Genomic DNA, 17,752 nt, shown 5'->3' on the forward strand with positions numbered 1-17,752 from the left:
TCAAACTACTCATTTATCATGTAGCCATCTTCTGAAAGGAGACAATGTCAAGAGCCAAGGAATTCGAAGTTGGATTTTGCACCCCTGAAAAATCGGTGGGAATATATCACTGTGTTGAATTCATTCACTAATGCAAAAAATGGAGTTTAGCCAGTCATTACAGATGACATTGACTATTAATAAGCTTCTGTTGCTATAAGAAAATACATAGTTGCCTTCTCGTGACACCAACCTGCTGGTAAGATAAACTGCTCAAGATGAGGTAGAAATTGATCTTCTTTTTAGAAAATGCAAGTTACACAAGGTTCTTAATGGCCAACCAGAAGCTCAGGATTTAAATTAAGAATTAGAGCATGGAGTTTGTGGTGCTGCTAGTTGCAGTGGAGAGCATGTACAGAAGTGTGAGCAGTGCCCAGCCAGAAGTGAATTTTTTTTAATTGAGCCTCTGTGTGCTCAGAAAAGAGGAAAGTCCTTCCACAGTATACTGAAAAAAATGATAATAGTGTTAAAAGTAGTTGTAACTATTCTGAGAAGTGCATCTCAGCCTTCATATGAGGTGTGAACAAATGCAGAACTAGTTGTGGACTCACAACTTGAGTTGGATCACACTTTTTTATTGTTTTACACTGGGCCACTTCCAGTTTAGCTGGCTAACTTTTAAATAATTTAGAGTTTGCACTGCTGAGTTAATTTCAAGATACCTCTTGGCAAGCAGGTCAAGAAATTGGATTCAAGTCTGAATTTCTTTATTTTAAACATAGTACTGATTGTTCTGTAAATTCTGATTAACCCTCTGGAAAGTCTGCAGAAATCTCATTTCAAATTAGAAAAGATTTATTGAGTGGTATGTTACTTAAGATACTGTCAGTACCTCAGCCAGTGTTTTGTTTTATTTTGCTGTAAAATTCTATACCGATTTTACCTTTCAAATGAAAATTGCTCTGTCTTTCTCTTTTCATCATGCATGGGATTTTGGTAAAAAGATGTGAACCTGCACATTTTGTCAGAGACAAAATGCAAGGTCCTGGTAAGAGAAGCAGAAGGAGATTTTGATATAAGAGAAGCTATGGAAAGCAACATGTCTTTTGCTATATATATTTGCTGGATGTATCTTTAGTTGGGTTTTTCATACCTGCCAGGCTTCAACAATCTGGCTGTAGAAAATGGGTTTATGTTTGTTTTCATGTTTTCAGGATTTCTTCTGAAGCAGTAACAACTAAAACTCAGGATTTTGAACTAGCATTTAGAGCATAATTCTTGTGAAAGATCTGAATTTGGTGGCAAAACATGCAGCCACAGAACACAGAAACACTGGAAGCTGTCTTCCTTCTTTTAATGCCCTAAAGATTTTAAAATAGTCTCTTACAAAAACTGTATTGACCAATGTTAGAATACCAATTCCAACCAATTCTAACCAGTTGGAAAAGTGGTTTATTTCCAACCAGTTGGTTTATTTCCAGCCAATTGGAAAATAAAATACACAGGCTGATACATTTTTTTTTTTTCTTCAAAGTCTTTCGTTTAAGGTTTCACTCATGGAAGCAACTTTCAAAGGCTAACAATGTATACGGTTCTTCATTGCTAAACAAAATATTGTTTAGAACATCTTTTTATGTCTAAAGAAAGAAGTCAGTTGATTGTTGCAGGGACACTACTCTAGTTGACTAAAGTGACAAATTGTGCATTTTCAGAAGGATCACTGGAATATTACAGTTGTACTGTTCAGGATATTCTATGAGGGATCAACCTGCTGGACACCAAATTCTGCTTCAGTCAAGTTTTAACACTATTTACGTTATAGATAGTTGCATACATTGTTGTTGATTTCAAAAATAAAAGGAGAAAGATTGAAGAAACAAAGCCTTTTGAAACAAACCATTTGAAACAAAGAACAGCATAGCCTGATTTTTTTATATAATAGTGAAATTGGATGACAATAAAATGATTGAAAAGTAAAGTATTTTCAAATGATCAAGTCTAGTGCTTTTGGCAAATAAGCAGCACTTAAAGGTATGGAGAAAGATATTTCATACAGAAACATGTCAGTGTATTCAGAAGTGTTTTGTTAACTTAAAAAGTTTAGATCTTGTGAAAAGAGCAGCACTTTTGAAAAGTTAATAAAATGGCTAGAAATATATTGGCCCATTGCCAAGTAACAAGTGCTACAATAAAAATATGATTCTAAAGTCAGAAATTAATGAAGGTTTGGAGAAGAACTTGTGTTACAGAAAATTCATGTAGCAATTGGATTTTTTTTTTTTTTTTAATCAGTGAGAATCCGTTTCAACTGATCATGCACTAGGTGAGTCATTGGATTATTCTCCAGGTGATCTTTTTTTTTTTTAAATAAAATGATACATGCCTTGTTTTCTTTTAAAATCTTTTGTTACTGAATGAAAAGTATTTAATTAGAAGCCTAGAGTGAAGTAATTCCTCTAAAATCCTGTGGCTGACAGGCAGTACAGTGTAAATGCTGTTTGGATGCAGTGCTCTTGAGTTCTTTGAAGAAAGCGACTGCCATGTTGTAGCTCCACACGAAACAAGTGATAGTGGATTTCCTCTTGCTCTTTTTTTTGTTCTCTGGTGTAATGTTATTTAAAAAACAAAAGGTACAGTTGCATTTAGGTTAGTTATTAAAATATTGTTGGTCGTTTCCTTTGACAGAACACTTCTATTGTGTTATACCAATGTCATTAGGAGGAAAGGTTATTCCCACTTGTCTGGCTGATATCAATACGTACTGGCATATTACATCCTCTGGCTTTCTGGAAATGCTTTGAGCAGGAGCTTGGGAACAGGAAATTTGAGGTTACACACAGTCTGGTTTCAGACTGCATGATACAAAGTGTGTTTCCTAGAAGACGTTTTCTACCTAACAAGTTTTCTCTAGTATTTTGTAGAATAGGGTAAGCTTAAGTGGATTCAGGTTGGGAGGAAATATTTGCCAGCTGCGGATGGAAGACAGACACTTTCAGTCTCTCTGTAGTATGTATTTTAGGAGCTTCCATGAACCTCATTCTTTCTCAGCTCTTTGCCAGTTCCTCTGTAATATAATTCACCTTTTGAGATATGACAATGCTAATGTTCTAATTTTACAGGTGGTCTTACTGTCTAGGAGCCCGTATAACAGATTTTTACTTCAAGCCAGAGTCAACTGTGTGACAGAGCAGTGTGTTAGCCTCTGCAGGGAGAAGCTGTAGGGTAGCGTCTGAGCCACACTGGACAGGTCTCTTCCAGGATCCTAGTCAGGAGTAGAATAAGAGAATGGTTTAATCCTCTAACTGTTCACTGAACTGTTCATTGATACCTGTAAAACAAAGCAAATTGTGACCTGGGCTGTGTCCTGTTGTGTTTCTTGAGCTGAGCCCATCAGTCTCAGGTGGATTTCTGGCCTATAAATGACTGGTCTTTTTCAACTGTATACTCTAGAGGTAACTGTTCCCCTAAGTGTTCCACCCACACTCTGAGAAAGCAAAAATAAGGTCTGTGTTTCTGAAGAATGAGAACACCTTCCAAAACTCTTTTCTCCCACCCATTTTCTTTTTTATGGTTGACTGATAAATATATTTTTCATCCGATTTGCAAAAGGGAGTGATGCATAGATAGATGCTGACTCAAAGCTGACCAGAAGCTGTTTGACTATGTTAATGTGCTTATTTCAACAAAACCTGTTGAGGACCTGAGTACAAAGCACATGGGCTTTTCAAGTTTGAAGTTGTCTTTCAGCTTTTGCATCGGAATTGTCTCATGTCCTATCAGTTTGGAGTACAGGGCAAGTTCTCATCTGGCCTTAACATAGATCCATTCTAGGTAAGATCAGCCAGAAGGAGGAATTCATCATGTTAGCTATGGTTTATAACATAGAAAATCTCCCCCCAAGAACTTTTATTTTGTGTGGAAGACGCATCTAAGCCAACATCGAAGTAGTCACACTGAGAGATAACATTGCCACTGTGTTACTGACACAGTTATCTTCAATTGTATTAATATTTTGCTCTGTGATACTGTACTCTGCGTCTCTTGATATAGTGGCAAGTTTGCAACTAAAACTTGTGCCAGATAGATTGAAGAGATTTTGTGCATGGATTGCGCTTGTGTTAAGGGAAAGAGTCAAGTTAACTCTCCAGTGAAGTAACAGTCAAGGTGAAGTAAAGCACAAGGTTGAGGCAACAGAAGAGAGCACATCCGTCATGTCACTGTCAGTGTGGTATCCATTATTTGAATAGTGGAGCAGATTGGTTTCCACAGCTAGTGTCAATTTGCCATATCACTTGGCTGACTGCTCTTTGAGTCAGATGCTATACAAGGTTGTACTTATTTGATCCATGTATGTTTCATATGAGTTTTTAATTTTTTATTTTATTTTTAATTCAAACTTTTCAAGTCCTCAGATGCAGCAGTGTAGTTCTGGGGAAGAATGGAATGCCAATTGATGCCCATCTATACAGAGTAGTAGCCCTGGTATCTGTTTCATGGTAGCTCCCTGTACAGACACATTTCACATTAAGGCTCTTGCATGCTGTTCGACCTGGTTTTCTTCCAAAGTGTTAAATAACTTCTGTGTTTAATATTATGTTTTAGCTTTGTCACACAGCTTCCACATGTATGCTTGCTTCTGTCATCAGTATGGAAGAGAGTTCTTATATTTTTATTGCTGTAAATGAGTTTGGCCTCTATTCTTTTCTAATTCAACAGAATTTAGCTTCTTGGAATCCCTCAAACCCTGAATGCCTCCTGCTTGTTGTGAAAGAGCTTGTCCAGCAGTATCACCAATTTCAATGCAGCCGATTACGTGAGAGCTCTCGTCTCATGTTTGAATATCAGACTTTACTTGAAGAGCCCCAGTATGGAGAAAACATGGAAATCTATGCTGGCAAAAAAAACAACTGGGTAAGCTATTAAAAATATTTCTGCTAAAATGCTTTTACTGATCCTTTCATTTGTGTAAGTATTGCTGTTGCCTTGGAAAAAATGAGTGCTTTGTGTGCTGTGTGTATGCTCCATGTTTCCAATGCGGAAAACTCCAGCTCGCTTTCTATACTCCCTGTTTTGTCCATTGCTTTCCTTCCACCACCTTGCTTGAACCTGATTTCCAGGTAAGCATCTGTTTTTCAACCTAATAGTTCATCTTATTTATAGATGAACTGATTAATTGTTGAAAAATCTGTGCTGTGTTTACAGGGCAAAGTACAATGTTATGTGGAAGTCTGAGTTAGCCTAAGATTTGAGAGGCAGTATAGCTTCATTAATATGACACTGTGCCCAGGCAAATTAACCCTGCTGAGAAGTAGGATGTATTAGAGTGTGGTTCTGCCTAATGACTGAGCTGATATAATCACTAGCTGAGTTGCATATATCTCTCTGGCATTTGTCTAACCTGAGGTGAGTTTTTCCAGGGACCTAGATTGTGGGGAAAAAAGAAGACTAATTTTCAGCAGGAGAATGTGAGGAGCTGAGACTGGCTAGAGCAGTGAGTCTATAGGACCGTGTCTTCACATGACAATCAGACATTAAACTGGGTTATCTATTTCCTGAAAATGTATCCTTTGCCTGGGCAGGATGCCATGCTATATAGATAAACCCTATGTACGCCATTTCAGCCTTCCTTGACTATGTAGACATTTTGTTTAGTGTGCAATTTTATTTTTTTCTTCATTTTTTTTTTAAGCTTATCTCACTCTGCCACAGACAAGCCTTGCAAAAATCACTTTCTGCCATTAGTAATGTATTTATCATGGGAAGTTGGGAGTAAGAAATATCAGGAAATGTATAGTTCTGCTTATGTTGAACACACCCCCCTCTTACTTTCAGCAGCAACATAATCTCAACGTATACTGCCCTTCAGAAGTAGTGTCTTTTGAAATGCATGCAGTCTGAAAAATCTATGAAATTTTAGCATTCCTCTTGCCAGGGCCTAGAATTCAGCTTTATGTCACTTTCATCATCCTTAAGTTATAGGTGACACAAAGATTTTTACTATACAACCAGCAATAGATATATTCCTCTGTTTTTCTTGTCATGTAGGCAGGTTTTTATTTTGAGACAAGTAAAATTTTCTGTATCAGAGAATTTCAGATTGCTGTTTTATTTTTATAAGTCAGTATATTTCACAGAAATTAATTTGTTCTTGAGTGTTATTCTCTGTAGCTGGCATCACAAACAACTCACCACATCTGTAAATATCGTCAGAATGTTATATTGAAATGCAGAAGGCCTTCTGTACCATAGTCGGATTTTATCACCATTTTTGGCAGCTGCCAAATTGTAGTCAAGATTGTAGAAAAGTAGGGTTTTTTCTCCCTTTTTATGGAAAAGCCATATGTACGCAAGCCTTTGGAATCGTTCCTCAGTCTTTGGTGACTGAGTAAAGATTTTTTTTTTTTTGGTGTTAGAAATATTGTCTTAGTTAAAAATATCCCAATAAGAAATTTTGAATGTGTTTTGAGGCAAATCCTTTTAATCATTGCAGAGCTATATGAGGCTTTGGTAGTGTGTGTTTTCTTTTAAAGTTTACATTCTCTGTCAAGAAGACTCAGAAGGTCACATTTGGACCAAAAGTAGATTCAGTGAACTTGGTACCTAAGTGACAGAGCCTTGTGTATGAGTTGCCTAAAACCGTGTGGTTTTCCTTCCTGTTGTTGTCAACTGTCTTGTTAATCTTGACAATCAGCACAATAGTAGTGTTTATCTGAAAAGTAAGAGGTAACTGCACCTTACCTCCTCTGTCTAGAAGTTACTGGAATTTGTGCTAACAAAACAAAATAAAATAATTGTTACTGTCTCTCAGGAATCAGTAGTGGCTCAATAGACCTCTGAAACAAACATCTATGAGTGAACCTTGCACAGTGTTATTATGAAAGCAATCATTTTAAGTGCATGAGTTGATTCCAAAACAAAACAAACAAAACTCCAGAAAAGGCCTGAGTTCAGTTTTTCCTTGTATGTCTTTGCACCAATATCTCCAAAGTCCTGAAGTAATATCCGAGATCAGAACAGACAAACCCTTATTTAGTCCAGTAGCTTCATATTGACAGGTACAAGCTGATACGGATGCCCATTAACTACCTGAATCTGATCTCTCAGTGCTGTGGCCAGGACCTCCACCTGACTCAGATAATTTGGCTTTTGAGTAGTTGAGCACCATGGACAGGGACTGCTCCCTATAGGTTCGGAAAATGTTTAGAAGTAGTACACTGCAAAATAATCTTGATTGAATGACATAAAAGATCTAGGCTGCAAGTTTTTGTTTACATGCACATCTGAGAGAAGCTGTTGTTTTGTTGAGAGGCCATTCGTTTGTTCAGTGGCCATCCACAGTTCATCAGACTTGGTATTTTACCAGAAATCTTCCTCTGGATTTGTTGGCAAATCCAAGACAGCTTGTCTGGGAGACAAGTCCAAAGAAGTAGCACTGTCTATACAATCCATTTCAGTCTGAGTAAAAACTGAGTACTGTGACTGTCATCCAGGCAGTCTTGGTGTTGCACACATGAAACGGCAGTGATTTCCCAGCATACGTATGTAATACAACATCAGCAAGTTGGTATTTACCCCCAATATTAGTGTCATCAGGAAGAGTTTTGGCACCTGACTTTATTATGTGCTCACTTTTTGTTTTTAGTGTTTCTCTGTGTAATTGCTTTGCATCCGTCGTGTGATTGTCAGGGACAAATTGTACGGGCACTTCTGAGCATACTAGCATCTGGGGGGATCACAACATAAAATCACACCAACCCTTCTGGCAAATGATATAAGTGATAAGGTACCATTGGCAGGATTTTGGTTGCATTCAAGATCTTGTTTTTTCTTGTTTAGTGACTGGAAGGTAGAATAAGTTATCTCTAGTTCATACCGCATGCATAGATCAAGGAACAAATTGGCATTGATACTACCTGTGCTACATCTGCCGAACACAGCATCTTTCCCTGTATGTACTTAGTTGCTTGGGTTAAATACTTGTTTAATTTAGGCATAAAGTAAATGAAGGTACCTAGTTCTGTAAAAGGTTTTTTTTTTTTTTTCCCTTCCTTCTCAGTTTTATTGCATAGCAATATTGCAGAGGAGAATGTGTTTATCAAACAATGATTTATATTCCTCAGCTGTCCAGCACAGCATCTTACCATGTCATTTCAGAAAGCCAGTTCCCACTCTGCAGCATCCCTTTGACCTCAAATACATTCTGAGTGAGGCTTGTGCAGCTGCCTGCTGGTTTCTTTCAGCATTTTGTTCAGCCAGTTCTGTTCTGAATCAGTATGTGTAGCAAACAGTGTTGTCTATCGTTATGGAGATTTGTGGTCTGATAGTATATCACTGGTGACAATCTTCATGTTCTGTCTTATGCTGGGCTCAGAGCAATCTGTGGATTAGCACAACTAATTGAGAGGGGAGACAAGCATACTGACAAGCTTTGTGAAGGCATATGGCAATGTATTTCTAGTATTTTCAGTATCAGTGCAGGTGCTAAAAGAGCTTGGCTGACTGCATTCTTCTCGAGAAGTTGTTATAGCCTTTGATAAGCTGTCCCCATAAGTACGCAGACTTCTCATGATAACATCAGCTAAAGCTAGTAAAGCAGTGGCCCAAAAGGCATCCTTGTGATGTCTGCATGGATTATAAGCCTTTGACTAGCAGTTCCAGCTCTTGGTTGAATTTGAGATGCAGACATTTATAAATATCTGCGAAGACAGGGTGACTAAAGTTATTTCAAAGGGTGCTCTATGCTCTCCATTGCTGTCAAGATCCTCTGCTTCTCTTCAGTGTGTTGTTGCTACATCTTATAGAAAGGATATTTTCATTACTTCAGACATTTTGCAGGCTTTTGCTTACCACAAGGTACAGCTGTATAGGTAATAGAGCTGAATCTATTTATACCTAGTATACTATTTACATTCACCATTTTAATGAGAATTGTAATATAGATACTCACCATAGATGCATGTGCACTTGTTTAAACTTGTGTATTGTACATTTCTTGTTTACAGTGTTTTTCTTGCTTTTTCTGGCTTCACAAAACATTTAAAATATTAAAATGAAAATTAGTTACAGATAACTGTTCAGGGAATATTAAAGTAGTACGTATGTGTTACAGTGAGAGAATGAATACTGAATATTCACATAGCTTTAATTTGTCCTCACTAGCTGTTAAAATAAAGTACTATATTTAAAAAAGCTGTATGTCATCAGCTGTATGTCTGCAAATTTAGGACGATGTTAAAAGTGAAAGGAGTTTGTTACCTTGTCTCAAGAGGTACTAAATTTTTCTACTTTAATGCTTTTTGTACTAATCATTCGAAAAGATAAATATAGCTGCTGTATAGCTATTTTATTGAATTACAAAATAAAGATGTTTTAGACAAAAAAAAAATTAATGTGGTGGAAATCAGGAAAGTGTTTATTTTATTCAAAAAGAATAAACTTGGTTGCTTCATAACCAGGTGGACAAAGTCTGGTTTTAAGGAAGTGTATGAAACAGAAAGGAAATCCTTTCCATTTCCTTTGCATACACTTTATGCATAAAAAACAGCTATGTATAGGGAACACTTGGCAAGTTTTCAGTTGACTAGGTGTTAAGAGTCACATAATTCTGAAAAGATACTACATAAAACCTTCTAGTTCAGTACTGAAATTTTTCCTCTTACATATATCTAATATGTTTATGAAGATTCTTCTGTTTTATATATATGCTCCTATAATTTTTTTTCTTAACTTGGCTTTTAGACTATTTGCAGATGTCACCAGACCTCTGACTGGAAATGAGTACAGACAAGATAGATCTATATATAAGGCTTAACAAAGTTTATTCTGTTTTTGTCATGCACATTGGTGCCCTTTGACTACTTTTTACTGTTGACTTACTGGCAGTGATGTGTGCATTTATTTTTTGTAAGTCTTTTCTCAAATAATGTCTGTGAAATTGTAGATTTTTTTTCATCCTCAGTAATCCCATTGAGAAACGTTGTTTTAATTCTCAATCCTTTTGTTTGGTATGAGCTCTTACACATTTTCTGTTTAATATTTCATGCTCAGTATGCTCAGTTTGTGATTCTGTTTTAGACGCTATGTCTCATTAGTCTTACCTTTTCTCCACAGACTGGTGAATTCTCAGCTCGCTTCCTCTTGAAGTTGCCTGTAGATTTCAGCAATATTCCTACATACCTTCTCAAGGTAAAATGAATGTCTAAACTGACAGTATTTGTGAGTGAGTATGAATTATTGAAATGTTCTTAGTAACTATTTTGACTTTTTACCTTCCCCTCTTCAAGAGATTGAAAGTCCACAGTATCTAAATCTGATAGGGTTAGGTTTTGGAAAGGTGATATTATGCATAGTGTTGCTTTGCATGCCTTTTACCAGATATTAAATACATATCTATCATTCTGAAGGACCTTGCAGGACTTGTGTTGTTGTCGAAGATTGAGTGCAACAGAGATATTCTGGGGTTTTAGACTTATGATAGGCGGCAAGCTCTTGATCATACCCGTGGTATTCTCATAGGGAATAAACGTGAATATTTCCATATAAACTCTTATGTGAATTTGTGGAATTTTGTGCTAAGTGTTCTCCCACCAGCACCACCCTCCCCCCCCCCCCCCCCCCCGGCCCCCAACAGTCAAATTTTACCAGTGGTCTTGATAGTGGAACTAAATGTGATAATATTTCTTAACAGGGAGTGAAAGCAATTAGTGATGACATGGACTGAAGGGTTTCAGTGATTACTTTGCTTCGTTGTTTACAATAAACACAAATTTGACAAGATTCTTAACATAATTTTTACAAGAAAGTAGGACTGTAGACCATAATAACAAAGAATGCGTTAAGAGTATTGGTGTAAGTTGTAAAAGTGCATTCCCTTCTTTGCTTGGAAGAAAAAAGCTTGTGACAAAAACTACCAAAATGGAGTAATTTGACTGCTTATCTTCTGGGCATTGACAATAACAGTGTGTCTTTCACAGCAGATGGACAGTCCCAATTTGAAGCAGTTATTATGGAAGCCCATCATAAGGTCAACATTACTGTATTCAGAGAAGCCAGTGATAAATCTGTATTCATTCTGTCTGTCATTAATGTCACAATAAAGTCCCAGAATTTTTGTTTCTGACAAGGTTTGAGTCAGCTGATGTTGCCAACATCCATCTTTCCTTTCCACTGCTAAATGACATGCCTGGCTCCTTACTCAGATGTTTACTCTTCAGTATTTGAAAAGGAGAAGAATAGGTACTTAGTGTTTAGCAGCTAATTTGTTGAAATGAAAATGTCAGTGTAGATTCCATGACCTCCTCTTCATCTTTGTGTTTTAAGTCTTCAGCTGTTGTTAGATCACAATTGCAAGTGTGAATCTGCACTGTTTCTCCAAATAAGATGCCTTGAGCTAAGAACCATGAAAATAAGGGCATACACAACTACTACCTAACTGAAATGTTTGGTTGTAGTCTGAGCTGTGTATCCTACGGTCTCCTCACCTTCTGTAGATTGCTAGCTGTTTGAGTATTGACCTGCTCCTTACAACTTTCTTTCTCAAAAGCTTCTAAATATTTTCAGTCTGCTCCTGTATTCGTGGTAGCATCCTTCTCCCAGCTCCTCTCTTTCATCAGGGCCTTCTGACCTTGCGTGATGGGCACCTTTTCAGTCACAGGTGTAAGAGGACACCCAAGGGTTCTTCAGGCATGATGGTGTTAGAATCAGCATGCAGCAACAATTTACCTGGATTGCAGCATGCTCCTGATTTGCTTCTGAGAAGCTCTGTGAAAAAAGGAGGCTGAAGATGGCTAACATGAACTGTGCTGTCAGCTCCTGCCAGAACTCCAAGTTGCCATGTTTTCCCAGAACAACTAAATTGCTCAAGAATTTCTCGGACATGTTGTGCGTACACAGTATGTTCAATAGCTTCAGTTACAGGGCTGTAACTTCTTTTCGGCCTCTGAGGAAATTACATGACTTGTAGACTGGAAGGTGTTTTATGTAAGTAACTGTCATCATGTGGGAATCCTGTGATAGAAACAGATTCTACTTTATTTCTGAAGAGTAACGTTTTACTGCCTCATGCATGACAGCATACTCTTTTTTTATTGTAACTCCCTAACCCATATTCATTAACCATCTTCCACATTCTCTAAGGAAATTTGATATACTGTGGATAAATCATCAGTGCTGCACAATTGATTCCCAGAGCATTGTTCACCCCGAGCACTGAATGAATCAGTGGTCTCAAGGAAAACATGGGTGTATTTGCATGCACATAGACTGTGTGAAAAAGCATGCACAAAAGGTAGCAGAATCAAAGTTTCACGGTCTACCTTTATATTGATCTTTCTAAAATCCTAATGTCTTAGTAGTTCTAATATTCTTTAGCATATTTTCTGTATGTAATTGCCTGGATTTGTAAAACAGCAGATTCTTACTGATGGGCAATGCACTGATGAAATCCTTAGACTTGTTATGTAGACTTCTGCTACTTGCACTAACAGGTTAACTGTCTGTGGTAGGAGGCTGGTGTTTAATCTTGATGAGTAGACAGAGGAGAAGAAATACGGTTTTATTCTGGTAGTGTTTGTTGACAGCAGGAGAATGGTTTTACTAAAACTCCAGTTTGGACTGTGACAGAGTGCACTGTAACAGGCTGTAGCACTGTAGCATGAGTATTTTGCCCCTGTTGCCTTTAACTCCTTGTCTTCTGATACTGTAGCTGTAGGAATGCCATCTCATACTGCAACAGTGTAAATTCAGGTAGAGCTGCAACTACCCTGTTGTGGCTGAAATAATTATGCTCTGGCTACTTCAAATTAATCAACCTATTAGAAGAATTTTGATTTCTTTTCTTTAAGCCAGCAATGTCTTTTTTTTCCTCCCCCCCCCCCCCCCTTTTTGGCTGAGACTTTTGACATAAATCTTGGAATTATGTAATAAAATATGAATTTATTTTCTATCATGTCTGCCAGTTATGCTGGCTACAATTCTTCCTACTGAATTATGACACATGATAGGGAATCCATTGATGTAGGGGGAAAAATGAAAATATATTATCCTAAAAGGTAGAAGAACAGTCAGTAATTCAAGGCTGCTAGTTCAGGAACAGCTTAATGTTTGAACTGCAGAGCTGAGTGCTGTGTTTGAATTATGTTCTAATCTGTAGCCAGCTTTGTATTGCACAGTAGCTGCTCTTAAATGATTTGCCAAGTACAAACATGTGTTATACCTTCTAAGCCATGGAATTTTATTTCTTAGCTTTAATTAATATGATTTGTATTAAAATTTGTTGAAATATTTAAAGACCATTATTCTTGTCTCCTTAATCATTCTTAGTCCCCCAGTAATTTGTATTGCTCTTCAGAGTTTTCATTGATTTCAGTAGGTAATCACACTACAAGTGTGACTGTTCAGCTTCGTATAATAAGATAATATTCAGGTTTAAGGAAGTATATTGTGAGTATTTTCCGCAGTGTTACAAAATCTTTGGAGTTCTTGAGAATATACTCCTGATTGATAAGAACTTACCCTCTCAGCTTTGCATCGGTGGTGGTGAGAGTATTTTCCTCTCTATGTGAAGAACAAAAATTTAAAAGTGTAATGTAAGTTGGGTTGTTAGGTACTAGAAAGGCTGTTTTACCACGTTATTTTAAAGCTATTTAGTGTATTAATTTTAAAAATCAATTCAAGTGAGTGTGCATTATTAAGGAAAGTAGTTGGGTATGCAAAGAAAAGCAAGAATAGTTAAAAGTGCAAAACATAATGTAAGTACACTGTTCCTTCCTTTAAATTTTTAAGTTCTATTAAATATACATCAGATACTATTTATACGAAAACATTTGAAACTCATCATGGGAATGACTGCAGTATATAAATCTCTTGTCATATTTTTTCTTGGTGTATTTGTTTATATTTGAATGCAAAAGTATCATCTTTTGTTTTCCCAAGCAAATGAACTGTTCAGAAAGAAACATTGGTTTACACTGAACATGACATTTAGGAAAAAACACCCTTTCATATTTTTTTCATTCACAAAATTATACTCTATTTCTGATGTTTTGAATTGAGTATGGATCTTCATTTCGACTTTTGCTTTTTCTATGCAAATCTATTTGACATCAATGAAAAATTTAAATGTTTTAACAACTGCAGAATCAAATTAGTCGCTTAATATGTACTGCAAGGTTCATTACTGGTAAGTCTTTTGTTAAGGTTCTTTCATTTCAGAGGAACGTGGCTTTAATTCAGGAAAAACTTTACATCTTTATCTGTTTGCTCTTATACTTTCCATTCTTTGGAGTTGGCTTTTTAATTGACACATTTGTTTTGGCTTAAATTCTTTTCTGTTGGTTGCAACGTGTTTAATTTTGCTACAGTATTTTATAAATGGAAATATTCACTGTGCATCCAGTTTTTGAAATTCAGTCTTTAGTTCACATTTGTCTCTTTACAGATAACATCCATGCAACAGTAATAATAAAGGTGATGCACTTACCATCTAAAATACTTCATCCAAATTTCTTTTTATCTCTATAGTTTCAGTCAGCTGCAGGGACTTGTGTTACTGTGCTGATAATTTTGTAAACGTCTCCAGCTCAGTAGTTTGCAAATTACACTACAATGTGTGACTATAATATAAACACACTTTAGAGGATGTTGCCACTCATGCTGTTGGATATGAGGTATTTAGGTTTCTTTCTTTTATTTTCATGATTTTTGAGTTTCGACTAGGTAGGATGTGGCCTAATTACCATCTCCATCTTAAACGCAAATTTTAATGTATTCATTTCCTATGCTTATGTACTTGGTTGTTGTGTCTTGGTGAGTAGGTATTGTATGGACCAATGTAAATATGATGTTTTGACCAGCTTTAGTAAAGCAGCCTTTCAATAATTTATTACTATGCAAATGTCAAAGCATACATACATTTTTTTTGTAGATTTTTTTTTTTTAATCTTTAAACTTGGCTTTTCTGGAGAGCTTTTTTGTGTTGACCGCTGTATTTAATACATATCTTTTAGAACGTAAACAAATAACAGGCATTGACTAGATACTGCCAGAGGCCAAACAGTTGTGTATAAGGCTGTCAATGGAAAAGGCTTATTCTCAAGTTCAGACTGAAAGATAACAACATACTTGTTTTTTAAGTTAGTGTGATTTCATCATTTAGAAATCTTTGTTAAAGACTTCAGTGCAACTTTTGTTTACAAAGTAGACCAAATTCCAGGTACTCTAAAAGATGACAATACTTACGTGTGTTTCAGTAATCAAGTACAGTTGTCAACAAACAAAAGTTAAGTATAATATACAGGGTCAAAGAACTTTTTTCTGTGTTTTTTTTTGTTTGTTTTCTTCTCCAAGTCAGTTTCTTCACTATTGTGATTTGGCAGTTTGATTCACTTGGCAGTATTTAAGGCTTGTTTTAAATTGATACAAATATTAAAACATGAATATCCTTGAATAAAAGTTATATTTTACTAGCATGCTGACTTACTAAAACCAGGTCCCTAGTGCTTTAAGGTTACAAAGTCACTGGCAAGAAGGAATTAGAATCCCGAATCTGACTTTTTTTGGTTTTTAATCTTTTTATGCTATGCTGTTATACACTCTGCTGAGCAGCTGCTTCTCAAAATAGCATAGAACATTATGCAGGATAACATATTCGCCTATCTTCCCATAAACTATATATATATCCTTTGTTTTGTATTGTATAGAGTGATGGACCTGTACATCTTCTGATGGTTGTCATGTCTATGGAGTCAGCTGTCATTTTACCTCTTCTACAGGCAGGGAAACAGACAGTTTATATGACTTGTTCGCGTAATGTTTAGTTCATGTAATCCACAATACTTTGACCATGCTTTCCATAGCTGTCCTTTAAATTAGTAAATAATTTTTTAAAAATCTTTTAATACTTGAGACTTTGTGACAGAGGCACAAAGTTAACTTCCTGAATTGCATTCTATAATGTGTTGCTTCTCTTGAGACCTATGTAAGTGTTCTGACCAAATAGTTTAAAATTTTAATAATTGATGTCAGTATGCTATTCTGTAGATTACTTACTGCACCAGCATTTAAGTACTTAAGCAGAATATCAAAACGTCAAACATTGTCTAGATTTCTTCTGTTAATAGTTTAAAGACGAACTGTATAACAGCCAATTATAATAAGCAATAACGATTTTAGATTAGAAGTGTGTCTGTGCAAGTTCGTACTGGTAACATTCAAAACAAATAGTTTATAGTGGCTGAAGCCAGCAAATTGTACAGTCTAGAGGCCATGAAAATAAATGTAGCCTGTGTGTGTGGCAGATGTTTATCAAGAAGAGTTGTCATTGATACTTGTCACTACAAATCTTACAGTGGAGACTGCACCCCAAAATCTACATTTAACTTCTGCTGTCCACGTTTTTCATCAAAAGATACCAAATGGATTGCCATAGAGGAATTACTCATTTTCACCAGTATTCTGGCCAATGTCATAGTACCATCCTGGTGCCAAAAGCACACAAAAAACAAGTAGAAGGGCACGTGTAATGATTGTGGTCAAATAAGAATTGTGCATGTCATGAAATGTTCCTGACATTTTAAGAAGTTGTAGATTAAAAAAAAATAGTGACTTATTTTGGTGATAAATTTTTTTTGGTGACTATTTATATCGTGATAACTAAAGAAATGTCAGCTCCATTAGTTATAAAGGCTTTTTTTTGTTTCATATTTAGCAGGATGTTTCAGTTGTCATTCCAGGTAGAAGTGTAAGACCTCAATTATTCAGCCATATAGAAGCATTAGGCTTCTTAGCTAGTCTTATTCCTGGGTTTTACTGTATACCAAAAAAGGTATTTGGGAATCCAGGATACTTGGAAACCATTGTTTTGGTGACTGAAGATACCAATTACTGATCTATAGTAAATAATAAATCAGAATACACCAATCTCATGTGTGAGTTTGTTCTCTGAACCTAGCAAATGAAGCTCTCCATTATGATACTGGATTTTAGTTTTGCTTAATTTACATTAATTTTTCAGTTTTGTTTTTCTTACATAACACTTATGTTAAGCCCTCTATGCTTTGCCATGGACTCTTCTGATTCTGGAGTATTTCTCGCACTGGAGAGTTAAGCGTAGAATGTTACTGCTATAATTCAGTGGTAAAAATTGCACCCTTGTGTTTTCAAGTAGCATTTGGCAAGGAAGCTCCAGGAATACTTATGGAAATGACAATAATATTAGTCATCCTTTAAAGAATTTATTCTAATATCTATTGTCCACAATTCAAGGTGAGCAAAACCCTATAAAAGTATACTTTACAATCAGAACATGTCATATTTAAATTTTATAAACTGATCAGTTCCCTTAGGTTTTATCAAATCCTATTAGTACTAACTTTTTCATAACAGCTTGATTTGTTTATAGTGACTAGTCACTAAAACGATGTAAAATATGTCAATGTCAGGAGCACCTAACCTCCATATGTTGAAAGCCAACAGGAATTTTTTAAATCAGCTTTTTCTATAATTTATTGGCAGATTTTCTTAATAAGATCTGTCAGCTGGAACAGCTCATTCTGCACAGCTGACGATTTTTATAGGTTATGATCTTAATATGAATCATGATCTCCAATCAACTGTATTTCTAATGACAGTTATATTTAAACATTTTATTTTTATAATGCAATAGTGAAGGAAAGGAGTGCCACATCTACTGTTAGATTAAATCTTGCCGTATCCATATCAATTTCTTTGAACTTTTCCCTAATGTGATAAACTACCAATTTGCTATTCTGACATG

At 36.0% G+C, this 17,752-nt stretch overlaps 1 protein-coding gene across 7 annotated transcripts in view; it reads left to right on the forward strand.

Moving 5' to 3' along the window:
* BABAM2 (BRISC and BRCA1 A complex member 2) overlaps positions 1-17,752 on the forward strand; it is a 182,231-nt gene that overhangs the window by 46,293 nt on the left and 118,186 nt on the right. For 6 of the 7 annotated variants that reach the window (XM_064509548.1, XM_064509545.1, XM_064509546.1 and 3 more), the window contains 2 exons: positions 4,696-4,890; positions 10,090-10,164. In XM_064509548.1, coding sequence (XP_064365618.1) covers positions 4,696-4,890; positions 10,090-10,164 — 270 coding nt within the window. Of the gene's footprint in view, positions 1-4,695; positions 4,891-10,089; positions 10,165-11,591; positions 12,846-17,752 lie in introns of those variants that run through there. The other variant, XM_064509550.1, reaches the window with a different exon arrangement.

Source organism: Dromaius novaehollandiae, chromosome 3, assembly GCF_036370855.1.
Source record: "Dromaius novaehollandiae isolate bDroNov1 chromosome 3, bDroNov1.hap1, whole genome shotgun sequence".
NCBI classification, from domain to species: domain Eukaryota; kingdom Metazoa; phylum Chordata; class Aves; order Casuariiformes; family Dromaiidae; genus Dromaius; species Dromaius novaehollandiae.